Source organism: Lepidochelys kempii, chromosome 13 (genome assembly GCF_965140285.1).
Source record: "Lepidochelys kempii isolate rLepKem1 chromosome 13, rLepKem1.hap1, whole genome shotgun sequence".
NCBI lineage: Eukaryota > Metazoa > Chordata > Testudines > Cheloniidae > Lepidochelys > Lepidochelys kempii.
In genome coordinates, this window is record NC_136392.1 from 32380676 (window position 1) to 32404466 (window position 23791).

Sequence of the window (23791 nt, forward strand, 5' to 3'; positions counted from 1 at the left end):
TTTATAACCTCATAAAGGAACATGCGGCAGTACAGCACGCATGACCTCCAATGGACAGTGCTCTTAAAAAAAATCTGGTTCCGTGCACAAGGGTACAGCACACCTAGTGTGGAGTGCACACGGACGCATACACAAAGAACAGCTCTGAGTACCAAAAGCTGTAAGGAGACCTTGGTCAACACAAGAAAACTGCTCTGGACTGATGACTGCTGTTACCAAGAATTTCTGTGCACTGATATGATGGATGTGTGAAACTAGACATCTTTGAGGTCAAAAGCCGCAAATCAATCTCCTGGACTCAGGGAAGAAATCAGAGAAGTCAAAGTCACCATACAAAATTTGAACTTTCTGATGTACTTGTTTATTTTCTGAAGATTCAATATGGAACAAAGACATCTGCTTTTTGGAAACAAGCCCTGCTAAGAGATCACTTCTATGGCTCCCAGACTGAGAATGATGGGACTATATCCCTTAGCACTTTCTCCTGAGAAGGATGCCCGTAAAGGGATCAGAAAGGGAAACTGAGTGCAACTGAATGGCATAACCTGATTCTACTATCTCCAGGATCCATTAGTAACTGTACTCTGTACTTCAAGGAAGAAGGAAAGTCAGTCCCCAAACAGAAACCCAGAAGGAAATTACTCCAGAATGGAAAGTGAGCCAACATCCGCTAGTAGCCCCATTTGATTTGTAGCGTGGAGGATTAAGATGCACCTGTAGAAACAGCAGCAGCTCTTGGTGTCTTCTCTGAAGTGCTTTGACTTCTGCCTATCAAAGGATCTCTGAAACCTGCCCTATCACCTGCTGTGACTGATGTTGGCATTGGCAAAGGAAGGGAACTGATCTCTTCTAATAAGGACTATATAAACCTAGAGATTGCTAGTTTTTCCACTGTCTCATCAGTTTTCCTACTGAAAAGGTTTGGTCCGTCAAACAGTAAGTCCTCTGTTTAGCTTGTACATTGATGAAGGTACATTGATGAAGGTAGCAATGATGAGAGAGCAAAAAGCTGTCTGAATCACTGTACAGAGCTCTAAGCTCAAGATTCAGAATCTTCTGTCATCTGGACAATGGATTTGGATGTGGCTGTAGTCTCCTCTGGAACTGTTCCAGGAAAGGTAGGTGAATCCCAGAAAAAAAAATTGTAACATAGAAATAGAGCCTGATAAATTGCGATACACATTTCAGCATGTCATCCCCCAATATAGATCCTGGGCATACAGAAGATGGAGTAAATCCAGAACTCAGGCTTGTTCCAGGAGGTCCTTATTTATCAGGATGGCTAAATTAACCCTATTCTTGAGTTTCATAAAGTCAAAAGTCAATTATATTTCTCCAGCATGATTGACAACTCAAAGTCAAAGGCATTACCAATATAACCTAGCCATTTCTGGAAGCCTCTAAAAATCACCTAGAGGGGATGAAGAACTATTTCTAACCACTTCACAAGAGAGGCAGAAGACAGAACAGCTTGTTCTCTAGGTCCAGTAACTATCTCTTTTTTTTCTACAAGATAAACTCTAGGGATTATTTTGAGGAAGTTCTATGACCTTTGTTACACAGGAGGTTGGACTAGATGTGTGAAATTCTGTACCTTGGGGGAGCACCCTGTAACCTGCATATTCTTTATTTATATATAATTGTGATATTGCTATAAAGCAGGCCATGTGAGGTATCAGGAGTAGGTTATGATCTGCTGAAAGTCACTGTTCTGTCTAAATATGTATATCATTAGCACATATGAAGTTATGAGATTGTGTTGTATGGTTGTCACTAAAACATGCTATAAGTTGGGGAATCAGCCAGATGTTAGCTCCCCAGAGACTCTGAGACAACAGCAAAGAAAGTAACCAACGCCTGGGTGGGTGTCGAACCACCATCAACAGCCATTGTCCAGCAAGGAGCTACAATGCAATGACTCACTTGCACAAAGCCACACCAGGGGAATTGCTCAACTTTGCCTGGGGACTCAGCAATGCCCACCAGATATGTCTGGTCTTGTGTTCTCCAAGCACATGGGACTAGGGGTCTAAAACAGAACACAGTGGCTCCATACATGCCCTTTCTCCTTCCCCCATCTATGCTGCAAGCAACAAGGACACTCAGAAGCCTGAAGACTCCAACAGAGGAGACTGGCCCAGATTTCTAGGGGAAAACCTGTGTACTATGAACTGCAATATCCAGTGGGGTGATATCTTAATCTAGATGTTGCCTAGTCTAACAAGGTTGAGAGTTTAGATTGCGTGTTTTTATTTTATTTTCTTTGGTAGCTAACTCTGACTTTTTGCTTATCACTTAAAATCCTTCTTTTGTAGTCAATACATTTGTTTAACTGTTTACCTTTACCAATCAGCTTGCCTGAAGTGTTTGGTAAATTTGCTCAGATTTATAAAGGCTGGTGTATATCCACTTTCCATTGATGAAGTGGTGAACCAATTAATAAATTTGCATTCCTCAAGAAAGGGTCTCGAGCAGCGCAAGACGGTATATTCCTGAGGTACAAGGCTGGGAGCTGAGGGAATCTGGCTGGTGCCTTTCTCTGTGTGATTCATGAGTGGCTCTGGGAGCATTCATGCATCCAGGTGGGTGTGGGGCTCCACATGCTGTTGTGCTGAGTGATAATAGCGCCTGGAGGGGTTTGCTGTGTGTTACTTGCAAAGCATTGCGAGAGACAGCCCAGGCTGGAGAGTTAAGGGGGCACAGTGGTCCCACAGTCCCAGGCTGCACCCCAGGGATCCTATCAAAAGATGATTACAATGGTCCCATCTGGCCCTGGAATCTATGATTCTCCCGTTCCTCTTCATAGAATCATAGATTATGGTTGGAAGAGACCTCAGGATCTCAAAGCTGGGCCAACCCCAACTAAATCATCCCAGCCAGGGCTTTCGCAAGCCTGGCCTTAAAAACCTCTAAGGATGGAGATTCCACCATCTCCCTAGGTAACCCATTCCAGTGCTTCACCACCATCCCACTGAAACAGTTTTTCCTGATATCCAACCTAGACCTCCCCCACTGCAACTTGAGACCATTGCTCCTTGTTCTGTCAACTGCCATGACTGAGAACAGCGTAGGTCCATCCTCTTTGGAACTCCCCTTCAGGTAGTTGAAAGTTGCTATCAAATCTCCCCTCGCTCTTCTTTTCTGCAGACTAAATAAGCCCAGTTCCCTCAGCCTCTCCTCATAAGTCATGTACCCCAGCCCCCTAATCATTTTTTTTGCCCTCCACTTGACTCCCTCCAATTTGTCTACATCTTTCCTGTAGTGGGGGACCCAAAATTGGACACAATACTCCTTTTCCTCACATCGGAGCACAGGTCTGGAAGGGACCTCCTGAGCCATCAAGTCTAGTCCCCTATTATTGAAGGCAACCACATCACCTAATCTCAGTCATAAATTTATCAAGAACTATCTTAAAATTAACTGGGTTTCTTGCCCCCACAATTCCTATTGAAAGACTGCTCTAGAACCTCATTCCTCTGATGGCTAGAAACCTTCTTTTAATTTCCAGCCTAAATCTATTCATGGCCAGTTTATACCCATTTCTTCTTGTGCCAACACTGTCCTTTATTTTAAACAGTTCCTCTCCCTCCCTGGTGTTTACCCCCTAATTTATTTACAGAGAACAATCAGATCCCCTTTCAGCCTTCATTTTGATAGGCTAAACAAACCAAGCCCTTTGTCTCCTCTCATAAAATAGGCTCTTCATTCCCTGAATTATTCTGGTAGCCCAGATTCTTAAGAAGAATCATACTCTTCCATGGCAACATGCAAACTAACAGTAAACTCTCTCTGGATCAGATGATCACTCAGATATTTGATCCTGATACAGCAGAAAAAGAGTGTAATATTGTTGGGATATAACCATATATGTTGTGACACATATATATATGAATACGTTATAATACGTTATAGGCCAGCGGGCCTAGTGTGTGTGAAGTATGCTTGAGATGAGTATGTGGGTTGCGTGCTGGCAACCGAAGTGAGGATTTAAGGCTGCAAACAGTCAAGGACTGTTCCATGCAAAACAACTTTTTATGTCCATGGGAAAGACAAAGAATCAGCAGAACAAGGAATAACATCGGTGGTGTTGTCACGGCAATGTATTGGCTATAGCTGTGGCGCTGTGGACAAAAAAGGGGGAAATGAAACGCCTTGGATTATGGCAGCCTGCCCAGGACTGTTTTCTGGGCAAAGATAAAGGACTGATGATGCAATGGAATGGACTATATATAGTTGTCTATGATATCTGAATTTGGAGTCAGACATTCATCCAGAGCCCTAATTTTGAAGAGGTGTGCAACGTCGGCTCCCCACACCTTATGACTGGAAGCGGACCTTGACTGGCCATCGGGACTTCATTCTAATAGTCAGACTCTGATGCAGTCTGAAAGGGGTATGAATGTGGAGTAAGTGGGGTTTAAATTGTAATCAATAAAAGTATTTAGAGTATTATATACCAACACTGTGTCCAGCATTTGCCTGCTCCTGCATCCCGAGGGAGGCTTCTATCAGGACTGAACAATTTCTCCTTGATGCCTGTTCTTACAGGTCAGCAAGGCTCAGGAATAAAGGATCCATAAAATAGGGAAGGACTAGAAATCAAAAGAGGCTGGAGAGGACCAAGGGGAAAATGGAATCTCTGTCTGTGGCACACTTCTACGACCCCCATCATGACCAACATAAGCAAACATAGAAATGGATTCCTGAAGGTTTCTGGGTTCCCAGCACCTTCAGAGTAAGTCTCTAGCTCCATCTCAGTCGGATGTGGGACTGACTCTGACTGTCCTCAGGTCAAAGCCTTGGATCCAGAAGTGCCTGCTCCAAAATCCGTGGTGTTGTAATCAGGGAATGGGATCTGCTCAATCAACAGAACAGTGCAGCCTGCAGAAAACAGCCTCTGAAGCCTCAGACTCCATTCTATAATCCTGATAAGCACTTGGATCCAAGCAAACAGCTTGTGCCAAAGAGGATGGCCTGGGGCAGCTCACTGTGTCAGAGCTGAGGAACCAGATACTGAAGAATTATACTGGATTGTTTGGGAGTTTACGTAGTACTATGTAGCAGGAAAGGGACATGCGCAGATACTTCTGCTTCAGTTTGTTAAGCTTGCACCAAAAATAAACCCTCACTGAGACTTCGGGTTTTCTCTTGTGACTCCTACTGAGTTGCTGTCTGGCTGAGAGAACCCTGGCCCTGGAACATGGATATTAAAATGGCCCTACCTCCCAGAGGTGGTGAGGCTGTTTGCAAAACATACAGTGATACTCAAATGGAAAGCACTCTCTCAGGGCATGTCTTCACTATGCGGGTAAGTCGACCCAAGTTATACTACTCCAGCTACCCAGTGCCGAGTGACATTACAACTAGATCCAACAAATATATCTGTGTGCTGCACAAGGTCCTTTCCCCAACCTCACCTGAGCTCTGCCAGCTGCTCTGAAAGGCTCCGTCTGTCCCGTTCCACAGCCCCTAGTCGCACCTCCAGTGCTGCCTTCTCACGCACCAGGGCTTCCTTTTCTCTGGATACTTTAGCCAGTGCATCTCCACGGCGACTTGACTCCAGCCGTGTTTTCTCCAAGTCAGTGCTGGATGACTCCTCCTGGCGACACATCTGAAAATGGGGGGAAAGGAGGAAATGAGCTCCTACTACTAGCCAAGGTACTCTCCAGAACTCATCAGCTTTGCTCTTGAGCTAGCCAGAGGAGAGGGCTGAAGGACTGAGATAATCTCCCTTCATAGTGTCACTGTACACTGATGTACCAGGAGACAACCAGACCTGAAAATGACAATTTGGAAATGATGTCTATGTCCATATTTGTTGCTTGGGATAATACTATAGCTCTGGTCCCTGGGCACATGGGGCCCCAGTAATGAGTGAGTGTTGTGGGAATGTGGAATTGATCAGTGCTACGCTCAGCTGATACGGCAACTCATGGTATCGGACACAATCAGGTAGTTGAGGGACATCTATTTAGAACAGATCACCAAACATCGGCAATACCAGGAGACATGAGCTGGAGTGCCATTGAGAAGTGAAGTCAGGAAAGTAACTGAAATACTTCTGTGGTGGATTGTATTTACTGAAGGACAACCTATCCTAAATTCTCAATTACTGAGGGACAATCTACACTCATTGCTATATTTGCTTTCCATAATCTACTCTTAGTATAACCTCTTATGAGTGATGTGCCCAAATATTTGGATGCTAATACTTTTAACTGTATTGCTGAATTTATTAACCTTAATTTGGAGTATTGCAGATTATGTTTTATATGTATTTTATGACTTTTAAACCAGACTTTATACTTTTGGATAATTTAAGCATTATGCCCAGAAGTACAGACACTTGTTCCTTAACCTGTGTATCAGACAATTTTAACATTAGTTCCAGCACTACCAACACATATGGCTAAGCCTGCCTAAGTGTTTCCATGCAAAGATCCTGTATTAAACTTTCCAAAGCTTTCACCTTTCAAGCTGAAATCTTTTGAGAGTCCTGCTGAAAGTATGCCTGAAGGTGACTTTTTGAAAAGTTTGAGCAAAGACAATTTAGGTATTTGTGAGACTGAGGAGAATAATAAATAAATATGCTTCTCCATTCTTAAAAAATGACAATTTGATCCCACTTTTCTTTTAAGTGGCTGGGTGTAAATAGCTTAGTTTTGGCAGGGGAACAGCTCTTGGGGATGAGAAGTGTCTTCCACCACTCTGTGAAAATCAGTTTGATGTGGCCAAGTTATGAGGGTGGGGAGATGGCAGACTGCAAACGTGCCTGCACCAACAAGGCTTTTGGTTTATAACATAGTCCTGACCACAGGTGCTACACAGCACCTACACATTTCCAACAGACAGCCAAGCTTGGATACTAATCCAAGCTATATAGCTTTTCTTTCATCATAGCATGCCAGTTGGGTATTTGTCAAACAAAGCACAGTACACAAAACCTCAGATTATCAAACAAAGAAAAGGCTTAAAATGAAATAAGATAACAAACCTAACCTATATTATAATACCCAAAATTAGTATAGCAGATTTTGAAACAATCAAACAAGTGAAGACAAATTCCCCATTCTACTCCACTGACCCGTGATTCTCACAAATTTTCTTTTCGATATACTAAAATAAAATTAGTTCAGCGTCAGTTTAAATTGTCTGTTAATTTCTCTCTTCTCTTCTTCCTCAGGGCTTGAGGAAGGGCTCCTACATAATCAAAGTTGTGTTACCTCCTTTCCTAAAAGTTTATTGGTTAATTTTGAAAACAGGTACATCCGATACTCCATTTCCACCTGTAATAGGGCATGATGGCCCTCTAAGGCAGGCTACAGCTCTGCTCTGTTACAACCCAGAATAAATGGAATCTTGGGAGCTGTAAGCTTTCCAGCAAAGAATGCTGGAAAATGAGACTTTATAAAGGGTTCTCTCACCTCAGTAAAGGAATGATGAGGGAGGGAGCAAGATTTGCTATGGATCTCTCTTTGGACATGGACAGAAGCAGAAGTTTGAGGCCTCTCCAGGCAAAAGGCCTGCAAGAGGCTTAGAAGAATCCTATAAAAAGAGCTCAGGAGGAGGCCCCACAGACAGCTGCATAAAGTACACTGAGGAGTAGGAGTTTCCCTTGAGACCCAGACCTTGGGAAGTTGAGGGTTGGTGGTAGAGTGAAGGAAGTAGCCTTGGGGAAAAGAAACTGGGAGGGTTTGGGGTTGGACCTGACAGCCATATAACTAGCACCAAGGCTTGAGCTTTCTAAAGTGAGAGCAAGAGCTGCCGCTCTTCAACTCTGAGGGGCTGGCACAGCTGTGGTGATATACGCAGGAGACAGATGAAGACTGAAACAGACCCTCCAAGGAGGGCTGTGACCCAGAGAATGAGGGATATAGGAGTTGTTGGTTTGGCTAGAGAGGTAAAACCCACTTATCATCAACAGACACTGAGGCAATGGCCATGTTACCAAGACAGAAAGATAAGCCACTCTCCCACCACTAAATACCATTCTGGTGTAACTAACCACTACAAGGCTGCAGGTAGGGGAGAGACTGATTTCCAAGCTCTTACTATAATGTTTCCCTGCTCGTGAGCATTTGGCAATCCTTCTTAAAAAAACATTTGCTACTTTGAGAGGGTTTATTGCCACGATGGCTTCCCAGGGGAGAACTCAATAGTTCTCATGCCAGTGGCATAATGGAAATACTAAGCCAGCATTTCTTTTTCACAAGCAACCCTCAGTATTCCAAACAGAGTTTGGCTGTGCCTGAGTGCATGGAGGCAAAGCTAATAGCCGTCCCCTGAATGAGGCTGGGCTCCAGGGTAACGGGAAGGTGCAGCAAATCAGCGAACAGTAAAGTACGGCTCCTCCAGAGCAGCCAGTTATATGCACCAGGAGGGGGAGACAGAGGGATGGAAAGCAGCCACTAATCCGGGACAGCAGTGAAGAAGAGATCAAAGCCACTTAAAGAAAAGGTGCTGTTGCTTGGGAGTGAAGGCAGAGCAGGAAAGGAAATTCCCGGTGAGCGGGAAAGTTTGCACAAGCTGTCAGCTATGCAGCTAGAGATAAGAAAGCACTGACCAGCAACCAGCTCTCACAGGGCGAGAGGCTATGGCTCCAAACCAGCAATGTGCAACGCTGCCCAGCACTAGATTTGGATTGGATGATGTCAACTCGAGTTCCGGATTCTGACACAAGGAAGAAAGGAGAGCAGCAGAACATGGACCCTGGATTTCAGAAAAGCAGACTTTGACTCCCTCTGGGAACTGATGGGCAGGATCCTCTGGGAGGCTAATATGAGGAGGAAAGGAGTCCAGGAAAGCTGGCTGTATTTTAAAGAAGCCTGATTGAGGGCGCAGCAACAAACCCTCCCGATGTGCAGAAAGAATAGTAAATATGGCAAGAGACCAGCTTGGCTTAACAGAGAAATCTTCGGTGAGCTTGAACACAAAAAGGAAGCTTACAAGAAGGAAACTTGGACAGATGACTAGGGAGAAGTATTGCTCGAGCTGCAGGGGTATAATCAGGAAGGCCAAAGCACAACTGGAGTTGCAACTAGTAGGGAATGTGAAGGTAACAAGAAGGGCTTCTATAGGTATGTTAGCAACAAAAAGAAGGTCAGGGAAAGTGTGGGACCCTTACTGAATGGGAACCTAGTGACAGAGGATGTGGAAAAAGCTGAAGTACTCAATGCTTTTTTTGCCTCAGTCTTCACAGACAAGGTCAGCTCCCAGACTGCTGCACTGGGCAGCACAGTATGGGGAGGAAGTAAGCAGCCCTCAGTGGTGAAAGAACAGGTTAAGGACTATTTAGAAAAGCTGGACATACACAAGTCCATGGGGCCAGATGTAATGCATTTGAGGGTGCTGAGGGAGTTGGCGGATGTGACTGCAGAGCCATTGGCCATTACCTTTGAAAACTTGTAGCGATCGGGGGAGGTCCCGGACGACTGGAAAAAGGCAAATATAGTGCCCATCTTTTAAAAAGGGAAGAAGGAGGATCCTGGAAACTACAGCCTCACCTCAGTCCCTGGAAAAATCATGGAGCAGGTCCTCAAGTAATCCATTTTGAAGCACCTGGAGGAGAGGAAGGGGATCAGGAACAGTCAACATGGATTCACCAAGGGCAAGTATGCCTGACCAACCTGATTGCCTTCTATGATGAAACAACTTGCTCTGTGGATATGGGGAAAGTGGTGGATGTGATATACCTTGACTTTAGCAAAGCTTTTGATATGGTCTCCCACAGTATTCTTGCCAGCAAGTTAAAAAAGTATGGATTGGATGAATGGACTATAAGGTGGATAGAAAGCTGGCTAGATTGTCAGGCTAAATGGATAGTGATCAACAACTCGATGTCTAGTTGGCAGCTGGTATCAAGCAGAGTGCCCCAGAGGTCGGTCCTGGAGCCAGTGTTGTTCAACATCTTCATTAATTATCTGGATGATGGGATGGATTGCACCCTCAGCAAGTTTGCGGATGACACTAAGCTGGGGGGAGAGGTAGATATGCTGGAGAGTAGGGATAGGGTCCAGAGTGACCTAGACAAATTGGAGGATTGGGCCAAAAGAAATCTGATAAGGTTCAACAAGGACAAATGCAGAGTCTTGCACTTAAGACAGAAGAATCCCATGTACTGCTACAGGTTGGGGACCAACTGGCTAAGTGGCAGTTCTGCAGAAAAGGATCTGGGGATTAAAGTGGACAAGAAGCTGGATAAGAGTCAACAGTGTGGCCTTGTTGCCAAGAAGGCTAACGGCGTATTGGGCTGCATTAGTACAGTATTGCCAGCAGATCAAGGGAAATTATTATTCCCCTCTATTCGGCACTGGTGAGGCCACATCTGGAGTATTGCATTCAGTTTTGGGCCCCCCACTATAAAAAGGATGTGAACAAATTGGAGAGAGTCCAGCGGAGAGCGACGAAAATGATCAGAGGGGTGGGGCACATGACTTATGAGGAGAAGCTGAGGGAACTGGGCTTATTTAGTCTGCAGAAAAGAAGAGTGAGGTGGGATTTGATAGCAGCCTTCAACTACCTGAAGGTGGGTTCCAAAGAGGATGGAGCTAGGCTATTCTCAGTGGTGGCAGATGACAGAACAAGGAGCAATGGTCTCAAGTTGCAGTGGGGGAGGTCTAGGTTGGATATTAAGAAAAACTATTTCACTAGGAGGGCGATGAAGCACTGGAATGGGTTACCTAGGGAGGTGGTGGAATCTCCATCTTAGAGGTTTTAAGGCCCAGCTTGACAAAGCCCTGACTGGGATGATTTAGTTGGGGTTGGTCCTGCTTTGAGCAGGGTGTTGGACTAGATGACCTCCTGAGGTCTTTTCCAACCCTAATCTTCTATGATTCTATGAAATGAGGTGGCTCAGCTTGCAGTCAGTGGGGTGAGGGTGACGATGGGATGGGAGGAAGGCATTGCCTAGGAGACATGTTGCTGAAGACAGGACAAGGAGAAGGTAAGAAGATTTGTGAGAATGAGGTTGGGAAGGGGAGAACTGGATGAGGACAAGTGACGAGTGGATCCAGAAGATGAGTGAAAGAAGCATGGTGGTGGCTGTAGAGTGGTAAGCAGAGACAGAGGACAAGGTATTAAATGACAAGTCATTTATAACAGGCAATGAGATAAGCACTCATTTATGGCAAGTAATCAAGGCAGGGTACCCCGAAGGAGCTAACTAATAAGTCAAGACAGGAGGCAGCAGTATCATCCTGGTCAGCTTGGAGTGAGTAACAAAGGCTGCTTAAGGCCCGCTACCCTTGGCTCTCCTAGAAAGCGTGGGCATTTATAAATCATTCCCAGGAGCTGCAGGCAGGGGAAGTGAGGAGCAAGGGCCCACGGGATTCCCAGGGCCAAAATAATCTGTAGGAACACAAGAATTGCCAGAGTAGATCAGACCAATGGTCCATCCAGGCCACTATCCTCTCTCTGACACTGACCAATGCCAGCTGCTTCAGAGAAAGGTGCAAGACACACCAAAGAAAAGTGCATGAATCCCTGCCCATAGGATAATCCCCCCAGGGGAGTTTCCTCCAAATCCAGAAGTGTTAGAGACTGGCTTCAACCCCAATGCAAGAAGCTTTATAGCCCTTCCATCACCCTTCTTAGTAGTTACTATTGTAACTCTCAATATTCTGGTCATCCATATAAATGTCCTCTCTGTTACTCTGCTAAGTCCTTGGCCTCAGTGGTAGAATCCTGTGGCAATGGAGTTCCATACTCTAAATACACACTGTGTGAACAAGCATTTCCTTTTATCAATTTACCACTGTCTCATTTCACTGAATCTGCCCTTGTTCTTGAGTTAGGAGTCAGGGTAACTAAATCTCCCTTCTATAGACCATTCAGTATTTTATATATTCTTCTGATGTCTCCTCCCTAATGTAAACAATGACAATCTTCTCAACCTCTCTTCATAGGAGTTTTTCCAGGCCCCTAACTGTTCTCACCATCACCTCTCTCAGAGCCCTCTTTAATTGTGCAATATCCTTTTGAAATGGGGTGACTGGTACTGCATACAATATCCAGTGGAGGCCAGATTGCTGATTTATACAAGGGTATTACATTTTCCATATTTTCTATTCCATTCCTTATGCTTCCTGACATTTTGGACCTAGTACAGAACCTTGCATTACATTACCCTAGTGTCATAAGACTGAAAAACTACTCAAGCCAGCTCCTGGGGAAATCCCCTAAGAAGGGGGAAGGTCAGGAATTTTTCATCAGAAAATGCAGATTCATTGGGTGCAGGGATGAAATGGGCCCCTATTGCAATATACAGCGTTTCCCAGTGAGTTCTCCTTGGGGCAATGACAGGTGCAGTGGTAGTGCTAGAAGAATGCTTCTGTAGTTAAGGGACAAGACTGGATCCTATTCCATGCTCTGCCATAGGCCTGTGTGCAATCTTCAGCCTCAGATTCCTATAACATGGGGCTAGTGTCCCTCCCTCTCAGGGAGGTTGTGAGGCTGAACTCACTAATATTTAAACAGAGCTTTGGGTTTCTGGGGTGGAAAGTGACCGTCTTCACTATATACACTATACTCTCCATTGGACAATTCAATTCCCAAGAAAACATGGAGAGTCATCGCAAACCTCACCCTTCACCATCAGTCTGAGACATGCCCAGTAGGAAATGCACAAGAGTCATGTGAACTCTGACCCTGTATTGTTTCCAACAGCACTGGATGTCTTCGTGCTGAGGGTGTTCTAAAACCCAGCAGCATCACGCCCAGCCTCAGCACCACAGTGCTCGTGCTGCCAGATTCCTGTGGAGGTCTCTCTCACCTGACTCATCACCTCATGGGTCTCTTTTCTCTCATCTCTCAGCACACTCAACTCTGCCTGCAGTCCCTCCTGCACCTCCTTAGCTTTCTGCAGCAACTGCTCCAGATGGGTTTTCTCTGCATAGAGCTCCTCATTTGCTCTTTCTGACAGGCTCAGCTCCTCCTGCGCAGAGGTTGTTGCTTTCTGCATGTCCTTCACTTTGCTTGACAAAGCCTGATTCTCCTGCTCCAACTACAGTCAAGGAAAAAACAAAAAGGAAATCAAGAAGCAGAGAACGCAGACATACTCTTTTTTGGGCCCCTGCCCCGGGCAGAGAACACTATGTCATGTCCACACTCAGTTAGCCCTAGTATCCCCTGGAGAAGCTTGAAGGAGACCTCACCAAGATAAACCCAACCACTGGTTCCCTTGGAGACCTCTACTCACCTGCAGGACAAGCTGATTCAACTGCATTTTATCCAAAGCTAGTGCCTCATTAATGCCACTCATCTTCTCAGCCACATCATGCAGATCAGCAGTTTCTGCCTTCAGTTTATTCTGAACACCTGTCAACTCAGCAATTGACTGTTCTGCCTAGCAGGGCAAAGAAGAAAGGAAGGAGATGAAAACAAAACCCCTCAAAGGCTTCCCTTGCTTTAACCCAAGGATCGCCTTTTCCATACCAAATCCCTGACATCAGCTGTGTCTCCAAGACAATTCTCCTCCCTCATACCCAAAGTGCATCCCTCTCACCATACACACCCCTAATCCTCTAGCAATTCCTGTTTCCGTGTAGTCAGGTTCCCAATCCTCTTTCAGCCATCCCTCTATCCCCAAAGAGTTTTTCTGGCTTGATTCTGGTGTCCCCTTATGGGAGATAGCACTATCTAGCCTTTTCATACTGCATGGAGCAGTGTATGGTGAGCCTGCTATTTGAACTCTCTCTTGAAATAAGAAGCTGGGTTTGATGCTGCCCGGGAATAACAGATGAGCCCGTACCCTCTCCAGTGCCATGGCAAGCTCATGTTTCTCTTGCTTCATCAACTCCCCATCAAGGTGAGATTTCTCCAGCGCCTCCCTCCTGGCAACCAACTCGCTCTTTAACAATGAATGCTTTGCTTCGAGTGCAGCTAAAGCCTTCTGACTGAGAGGAGGGGAGGGAGAAAGACAGACAGACACACACACACACAATGGTGGAAAGTGGGGGAGAGAGCAGAGAAGCTTTTAGATTTAAAGGCATTATTGCTTCAAAATCCTACGCAACAAGAAGTCATGTCCAAATGACTCCTATCCCAGACCCGCTGTATCCCAGCCAATTCCATCAGCCCGTCTCAGTCTCAGGGTCCCAGGACATTGTTGGCTTGAGCCACTCACCCCGTCTCTGCTGTGGCTGAGAGGTCCTGGAGTTGGCCAGCTGTGCAATGCTGGACATGGAGATGTTCCTCATCTCAGTGGGATTACCCTGATTTTAGGATTAATAACATTATCCAGCCACAGTATTGACTGTCTGACCTTCTTCAGTTACAAATTCCACAAGCTGAATACATGTTGCCTAAAGTAGTACGACACAAGCCCCTTTATCCAAAGGATTCGGGGGAGCTCTGAGCACTTCAGAGGATGGTGGGAGCTAGCTCAAAAATGGAGCTCCATTCCCACCCCTACAGTTCAGAGAACAGATGTCAACCAGCTTTGCAAACCCCACAGGACATACATTTAATTTATCTACCCAAAGTGATACTATTTCCTCTCATTCAAATACCAAAATACCCCCAACAAACCATAAGATACCAACTTGGAAACAACTCAACCTAAGAAAATACCAAAAAAAGTAAATTAATAAAATGTAAAAAGAGAATCCTACCCCAAGCAGAGGTTTTTACCCTGAAAAGGGAAAAGTGCCAAAGGCCCCTTTGTCTGCTAGAGATTTTGTTATTGCTCTCAATCTTATGTGGAAGGTACTTGAGCCATATTTTTAAAAGTGGACCCTAAAGATGCAGATAGGTGTTCTTGAAAGTCCCACTAGGCACTGAGGTGCCTCACTCCCATTTAAGTCAACAGAAGTAAGGTGTCTAGGCTCTTCTGAAATCCCACCAGGCATCTTTAGGGACATAAATACCTTTAAAAACCTGGCCTTCAGATACTACAGTGATGGGCAGTGGTATAAAAGCTGTATGCAACTTGATGTTGTCAAGTGAAGCTGCTATGAAATAAAACCACATTATTCCCTTTCCCTTTTCCCTGGAGACAGTCAAAGAAGAGCTAAATGAATGATTCGTGGTCTGAAAAAATAATTTACAGTGAGAGACTAGAAGTTCAATCTACTTCATTTATCAAAAAGGGTAGGTTAAGCTATTCAACCAGCCTGTAAGTGACTACACCAGGGAAGCTATCAGATATTAGAGGGCTCTTCAGTCTAGCACTCAAAGGCAGAACAAAATCCAATGACTGGAAGCTGAGGTCAGTAAAATTCAAACTGGAAATGAGCAAATGTTTAACAGTGAGGGTAATTAGCCCCTGGAACACATTGCCAAGGAATGCGGTAAATTCTCCATCACTTGAAATCCTTAAAGTGTGACTAAATGGCTTACTGTAAGAGATACTCAAATTAAATTACAAGTTAATGTGTTAAATTCAGGAAATACTGAGTAAAATTCTATAGCTTATGCCAGGGATGGGCAAACGTTTTGGTTCGAAGGCCACACTGGGGTTGCGAAATGGCATGGAAGGCTGAGTAGGGAAGGCTGTGCCCCACAAACAATTCCAGGAGTCAGGAATGAGTGTGTCAAAAATTGCATACACAGGTATGGAGTGACAATTGTCAGGTGTGCTGGTAATGGTGCCTGTTTCAACCAATATACTATCTGTGTATTCCATTTTTGGAAAGTAGTAAATAGCTAGGAACAAAACATCTGTATCAGGTGATCTGACTCAGGCTCCCAGGGATTGGTCTACGTGGCTAAAAATTAATGTATAGATGGTCGGGCTCAGGCTGGGGCCCGAGCTCTGGGACCCAGGACACAAAAGTAGATGACCTCAGTAAAGTACAATCACCTGGGTTTGCGTAAGGATCTGAGTACAACAATCCAGGTCTTCAGCACCTGGGACAGCTCATGTTCCCTCAGTACAACCAGGAAGCCATGCAGAGAGACAGCAAGGGAACACTGTGGTGAGTAGGTGCCATATGAAGTGCCACCCAAGAGACTCTCTGATTGGCCAAGCACCCTACTTAACCCTGTATGGTGACCCAGAAAGTTGCTTGAGCAGCCGCACAGACTTTGGGACTGCTGCAACTCCAAGCCTCACCTTGTCTTCTGATCTCCAGCCTCCAATCCCAGCCTGACTCCAGCCTGGTACTACCTCTGATCTCCAGTCTCTGACCCCGGCCTGACTTTGAGCCCAACTTTTGTGATTCCTCCAACCCCTGCTCACTGACTACTGTACTGGACGTGTGGACCCCAGCCCACCTGCGACCAGTAGGCCAGACCGCCTATGCTCCAGTCTCTTAAGACTGTGGATAATATTCTGATGTTTAATTTTGGATATTTCATTTGAAGGCTGTTCATCAGGCTCAATTACCAGAAGAACACCCACAAAACATTTGGATGACTTAAATTCCTGTTACAGATGACTAGCAGTTTGGACAGCACCAGCTAAATTTATTGTACTGCACAGAACAACTGTAGACTTGCCTAGTCCATGCTGTGTAAGGAATGAAATTGCAGAACCACAGGGTTTTTTCTAATTTTGCCTGTAATTTGCTACTAGAATAACTTGCAGTTTCTACATCTGAGGGAAGCTGGGCTTTATATCTTTGCAGCTGTCTGGCCAGGAGAAGAACAAATAATTGTCTCTTCAATCAGCTGATAAAATGCAATGTCATAAGGTGACTATTGCTGCAATGTAACTAGATGGTTTTGCTTTAAGATTTGTTTTACTCAAGTAGGAAGAAAGCCATGTTGAATGATAAACTGCATCGTTAGCAATCGAGTCTTCCACAGATATTCTGTGCAACATGTCGTCATCTCTTCTTTGAAGTGCTACCCCCCTGACATTGGCTGCTCTTTCAATTGTTTCTATTTTAAGAAGTTTCTTGTCTTGTGTGTTTTCTCAAGCAAACACTACAGCAGGACCAGTTGCTGGAGGACGTACATGCTCTGGTGGTTATGGAAACAGGAGAACATAATGCTCTCTGATCAGATTCAGAGTCTGTTGTCTTTTCTGGGTTCAGTACAACTCTGATGTGTGCCAAATTCAATTTGCTTGTGTATTTCTGATGGCAACCCCTGTGACTGAGCATTGGTGGCACATCATCTAAACTAGAAAACTCATCCAGGAGCCACTAATTCAATCAATCTCTCCTAGCTTCTGCCAACAGCATCACAGAATTCTGTCCGTCACTGGTGGGTTTTGACAGTTTTGTACTCTTTTGATTTTTCTTGACAAACACATTTTTCAAAATTTGTGGAGAGTCTCTCTTTGTTGTAAGCTTTAAGGGGCTTGTAGAGGTAAACTTCCCAAAGTATATTGTTAGCATTGCCACCACCACTTTTCATTCTGTACAAGTATACAGATCTGTGCTAAAATTAGATATAAAATAGATCTACATTATATGTTAGTATCAAAAATTGCCATTTTTGTTTAGTGAGCACTTTGACTGAAGCCCAATACAAAGCTGTGTACTGTTATCTCTATCACTAATACTAACCTGTGCACAAGTGCCACTGAATTAAAAGGTAGTGTCTAGAATATTTCAAAGGCTAGTACCTTTTTCATAGGCAATTACAAATTAAAACCTTCTACCAGGCAGACTAGATGCTACACTGTATGTACAAAAGCTTACAAGTGGAATTCACATACATTTATACCTACCCACTGTGCAGTAAAAAGTGTGGGAATGCAATCTACTGCTACATAACTTTCAGTGAGAGACTGACCTGGTCAGCAAATTTCAAATGAAAATATAGAAATCTATTTTAATCCTTTATGAGATACTCTGACAATTAAGAATATACAATGTGAAAACATTTCATGTTGGTATATTGCGAAATGTTGGTATTAAGCATTTTGCCACGTTACACGTGCCACTCTGCAGTGTGGACTGCACCAGCTGGGCCAGACGTAAGCTAGGTCTATTGATTTGGATATCATCTAGCGCCTGTTCCAGTGATCTCCAAGTGTAGCATAAAAATCCAGAACCAAAGAGCTGTTTCTCTCCATTCCGCTGGACTGTTTAACTCTTGGTAGTGCCAACACTTGTACAAAGCCAAGGACAGCAAGACACAAAGGAACTGATTCTCTAGTCGCTTACACTAGTTTTTCATGGGTGTAACTCCACCGACAATAGGGGAATTACTCTTGATTAACACTGGAGTGAGAGAAGAGAACTGGGCCCAGCAGGTTCCCACAAATTGTCCCGAAAGCTCAGCGCTCCAGCAACCACTGGTTTCAGTGCATTTTTGCCTAGCACAGGCTGGCTGAGATGGGTGAGCCCAGGGAAAAGAGAGCAAAAATCAGGAGTAATCTCTGCAAGGACTGAAGGTAAAAAATCCATTACAATCTACATACCACACAGGCTATACTGACAGCTTGTGCCACACGCTCTCAAAGAAACTGTGGAATCACCTGATCAACATCCTCTACAGCAAACAGGGAAAGATTAAGAATGAGCTCTCAAAAATGGATACTCTCATAAAAAAACAACCTTCCACACAAACTTCCTCATGGCTGGAATTTACTAAAACTAGACAAGCCATTTACAACACACACTTTGCTTCTCTACAAAAGAAAAAGGACACTAAACTTTCTAAACTACTACATGCTACAAGGGGCCACAGCAATGGTTCCCTCAACCCACCCAGCAATATTGTTAACCTATCCAACTATACTCTCAGCCCAGCAGAAGCAGCTGTCCTATCTCGGGGCCTCTCCTTCTGCCCCTCCACCCCCATGAACATGATACAGTTCTGTGGTGACCTAGAATCCTATTTTCGACGTCTCCGACTCAAGGAATATTTCCAAAATACCTCTGAACAACATACTAATCCACAGAGGCCTCCCTACCAACACTACAAAAAGAAGGATTCTAGGTGGACTCCTCCTGAAGGTCGAAACAGCAGACTGGACTTCTACATAGAATGCTTCCGCCGACGTGCACGGGCTGAAATTGTGGAAAAGCAGCATCACTTGCCCCATAACCTCAGCCGTGCAGAACATAATGCCATCCACAGCCTCAGAAACAACTCTGACATCATAATCAAAAAGGCTGACAAAGGAGGTGCTGTTGTCATCATGAATAGGTCGGAATATGAACAAGAGGCTGCTCGGCAGCTCTTCAACTCCACTTTCTACAAGCCATTACCCTATGATCCCACTGAGAGTTACCAAAAGCAACTACAGCATTTGCTCAAGAAACTTCCTGAAAAAGCACAAGATCAAATCCGCACAGACACACCCCTGGAACCCCGACCTGGGATATTCTATCTACTACCCAAGATCCATAAACCTGGAAATCCTGGGTGCCCCATCATCTCAGGCTTTGGCACCCTGACAGCAGGATTGTCTGGCTATGTAGACTCCCTCCACAGGCCCTACGCAACCAGCACTCCCAGCTACCTTCGAGACACCACTGACTTCCTGAGGAAACTACAATCCATCGGTGATCTTCCTGATAACACCATCCTGGCCACTATGGATGTAGAAGCCCTCTACACCAACATTCCACACAAAGATGGACTACAAGCCATCAAGAACACTATCCCCGATAATGTCATGGCTAACCTGGTGGCTGAACTTTGTGACTTTGTCCTTACCCATAACTATTTTACTTTTTGGGACAATGTATACCTTCAGATCAGCGGCACTGCTATGGGTACCCGCATGGCCCCACAGTATGCCAATATTTTTATGGCTTATTTAGAACTTGGATTTATGCTGGAAATGGCCCACCTTGATTATCATACACATTGTAAGGAGAGTGGTCAGTTTGGATGAGCTATTACCAGCAGCAGAGTGAGTTTGTGTGGGGGTAGGGGTGGGGGGGGGGTGAGAAGACTTGGATTTGTGCTGGAAATGGCCCACCTTGATTATCGTGCACATTGTGGGGAGAGTGGTCACTTTGGATGGGCTGTTACCAGCCGGAGAGTGAGTTTGTGTGTGTATGGGGGTGGGGGGGTGAGAAAACCTGGATTTGTGCTGGAAATGGCCCACCTTGATTTTCATACACATTGTAAGGAGAGTGGTCACTTTGGATAAGCTATTACCAGCAGGAGAGTGAGTTTGTGTGTGTGGGTTTTGGAAGGGGGGGGGATGAGAAAACCTAGATTTGTGCTGGAAATGGCCCATCTTGATTATCATACACACTGTAAAGAGAGTGGTCACTTTGGATGGGCTATTACCAGCAGGAGAGTGAGTTGGGGGGGGGGGCAGAGGGTGAAAAAACCTGGATTTGTGCTGGAAATGGCCCAACTTGATTATCATACACATTGTAAGGAGAGTGATCACTTTAGATAAGCTATTACTAGCAGGAGAGTGGGGTGGGAGGAGGTATTGTTTCATGGTCTCTGTGTATATAATGTCTTCTGCAGTTTCCACAGTATGCATCCAATGAAGTGAGCTGTAGCTCACGAAAGCTTACGCTCAAATAAATTGGTTAGTCTCTAAGGTGCCCCAAGTACTCCTTTTCTTTTTGCGAATACAGACTAACACAGCTGTTACTCTGAAATCTGCAAGGAAGAACCATTTTCATGTCTCAGTCAGTAAGCAAAGACTGAAAAGAGTCAGGACATCAGGGATGATTAAGTACAAACCCTGCCCTCCAAGGACCAATAGTGGAATGAAGGGAGGAGGGGATGAGGCCACACGGAAGATTAGCAATAATCTAATATCATGGAAATAAAAGCCAAAAATTGCACTCACCATCCTAACCCGACCCCATGTTCCCTTCCCTGGTGCCTCCCTTCAGCTCCTAGCTTCCACCTCCATGCCTGTGCAGCCACCCATCACTGCCACCTCCAGCACTCAGCCACCATTCCCAGCATGCTTCCACAGTGCCCCAACCCCTCGCCCTGTGGACAGATGACAGAAGAGCTCACAGGCGCTCCCTCTCCCGAAGGATCCTCTCCATCTCCAGCTGCTGCTCCTCCTTCTCCCCTTGAGACAAATCTTCCTTCAGTTGTAGCTCAGTGTTGCTTCGGCGCAAGCGCCAGGCCTCCTGCTCAGACACCTCCAGCTGTTGCTGCAGCTCTTCCCTGGCCTTCTCCAGGTTCACACGGTCACTGCAAAGAGGCAGGGCCCAGTCAGCAGAATGAGGATAATCTGGCATGAGCAGATCCCATCCACACCCGTCAGGATTGAATGTGGGGGGAGGGGTTAAGAAGTAATTGCTGCATGTGAACCTCTTTTCCTCTCCTGGGAGATGAGGTGGGGGAAAGGGGCTGGGGAGGCTGTTGTTCTCACTCAGTGGGATGCAGTGCTTGGCAGAGAGCCTCTCTACAACCTGGGGATGCAGGATGCTCCTAGGGAGCTTAGTTTAAGGGTGGCAGAGGTTGGACTGGACACACACTGTACTCGGGCAGCTCTCCAATTCCCTCAGGCAGCCTGGAGATGGGGCAGTGGCTAGGAACATGAATTGCTGGTGACAGGAAAAGACTAACCTGAGAAGCAGAGCCAGATTTACTATGGAACAAGAGAGCTCTTAGCCCCAAACACTGCTACTGAAGTCCCTATACGACGTGGAGGGAGGACATAGGGCTGACCTGCTGAGCGTTTCCACCAGTGATTGGAGATGCTGCATCTGGCTGGTGAGTGTCTTGCAGTTCTCTTCCAGTTGCTGGAGCCTCTGCCTCAGCATCTTGCATTCCTCTTCCTGCTGCCTTTCCTGATGTTGCAGAGAATGGACAGCATTCTGGCTGGCTGAAAGCTGCTCCCTTAGGGCCTGCCAGGGGAAGAGGCGGAATGAGTGTATGAGCAGGAAGGGGTTGAGAAGATGGGTCCAGGAGGACCAGCTAGGAGGAGGTCAACAGTTAGGCCTGAGGGCAACAGCAGCTGAAGAGTGCAGGGAGATAGTTCAAACATACGTCAGCTGGGAGAGTCAGGAGAGGAGCGGATCATCTGAGGGCAAAAGATGTGATCCAGTGTGGGAGGGTGCTCAGGTTGTGAGGGGAAATTACAGAGGTAGTGGGGGCAGAGGAATGGCAGTCTCCGTGTGGAGAGAAGGATGGCTGGAGGGCAGGAGTGAGTGGAGGGGGAAAGGCCGGACGAGGCATAGGCATTTGAGAGAGTGGGCTGGCAGTGGGGTTGGGGAAATTGCTGCCAGTGTCAAAAGAATCCTGCACCCGATCCCGCTCACCTGTACTGCCCGGCACCTCCTTGACAATGCTTCGTGCACCAGAACGAGGGCCCTTTCCATGTCACTGGAACTCATCAGGGAGGAGAGGGCGCTGGATTCAGGATGCTGGGAGCTCTCAGCCCATGAGATGTTGACTGCGTTGTCAGTATCGTCTAGCACGGCCTGAAACCCCAGACCAAGCTGTTACTCTTTCCCTCCTATCACTCACTCTTATTTACCTATGTCTCCCTCCTCCTCCATGCCACCCTTCAGGCAATAGGGAAGATTGGTTCTGGTGGCCATGACCTCCTGCATTTCAGGTACGGGTGCTTCCAGAATAATGCAGAACAAGAGAAAAACCGTGGGGCAGGAATGGATGTTATGTTTGTACTCCCTCCATTCTAGGCCTTCTGGGGGCTTACTTTAACCACTGCTCAGCTTCTTGTGGCCCCCAGGCACCGTTTCTGCCTCATTTAAGGCTTCTTTATGCCGTCAGAGAGATATAAAGAGCTTTAATGTAACAGAATCAGGCCTCTAGTGACCAATACCCATGAAAAGTAGTATTAAAACTCCCCAGAGGAGAAAGCAGCTGAAGAATTCTGAAGAATATGGTAATAGAAGAGCAACTGATCATAATTCCTCTGAAACAGTAGGTTGAAAAGAGCAAGAACTGGCCAAAGAAGCTTCATGAAGCTCTATGCAAAGATCTGAGGTTAAAATTCCTGCGCTGGGAATGGAGAAAGGGAGGCAACCTAAGAGGAACAGTCAGTCAACTAAAGTTTGTAAGGAAAACCAGGGGCAGTCAAAAAGAATGAGTTAATGTTACCAGCACGTGCAAAGGAAACACAGAGGACTTATACAGATGTGCAGGGAAAGAAGAATTACTCATCAGCACATCAGATTGACTGAAAAATACAAGTGAAAAGACATTTAAACTTATATGGATTAAATGAACAAACAGACAGAACAATAATGACTCGCCTCACACAACATGCATGTGGACCATGCAGCTAACAGTAAGGTTGCCCAGTTAAAGGCCACAAGCAGGAAAGGAAGTCCAGGAGGCATGTGGGTAAGGAACGCCAAGCACACAGAAGTTCTAAGACTTTATCAAAGTGCTCTTGGGCAGACAGCCATGGGGCTAGTAACAAAGGGCTCTGGAAGTACCAGAAAAAGAGTGGTATGTCAAAGGGTACCTGGTCCTTGTGAGCAGACCAGGCCCAGCTTTCCTGTGTCAGAGCAGGTGGGCCCAACTGAGCCAATGAAAAGGGGAAGGGCTACACCTGGGGCTACAAAGACTTGTCAGAGGGCAGGACAGAGAGGAGTGATTGGGGCAGGCTGTGCCTGGGGAAAGATTCCCCCAGAGGAGTGGAGTTAACTCCTGTGGTGGGTCCTTGGAGCAAGGACCAGGTTCCCAGGAAGTAGCCCTCGAGCTGGTGTTCCAGAAAGGGAGCAGAGTGGACTGGGACTGGGAAGCTGCAAATAGCTGGATTGTCCGAGATGCCTGGGAGTGGAGTCATGAAACCCTAAGACAAAAGGTTGAGCAAAGGGACGTTTGTGTTTGTTTTATTTCCTTATGTTTGTACACTAAATCTTAAAGGACACTGGACATGGCAGTATATGCTTGGAAGTTGGGGAGAAGCCCTGCCATGTCACATGGTGTTAAACTTAAGAGCCAGAAATTGTCAAGCTGCTGACAGAGTGACAGGAGAGGCCAT

At 45.7% G+C, this 23791-nt stretch overlaps 1 protein-coding gene across 14 annotated transcripts in view; it reads right to left on the reverse strand.

Annotated features, from left to right (window-relative positions):
- CEP250 (centrosomal protein 250) overlaps positions 1-23791 on the reverse strand; it is a 121387-nt gene that overhangs the window by 59916 nt on the left and 37680 nt on the right. For all 14 annotated transcript variants that reach the window (XM_073310071.2, XM_073310062.2, XM_073310065.2 and 11 more), the window contains 7 exons: positions 22095-22256; positions 21502-21680; positions 20839-21021; positions 13748-13892; positions 13196-13342; positions 12770-13000; positions 5418-5611 (listed from right to left, as the gene is read on the reverse strand). In XM_073310071.2, the coding sequence (XP_073166172.1) occupies positions 5418-5611; positions 12770-13000; positions 13196-13342; positions 13748-13892; positions 20839-21021; positions 21502-21680; positions 22095-22256 (1241 nt within the window). The remainder of the gene's footprint in view (positions 1-5417; positions 5612-12769; positions 13001-13195; positions 13343-13747; positions 13893-20838; positions 21022-21501; positions 21681-22094; positions 22257-23791) is intronic.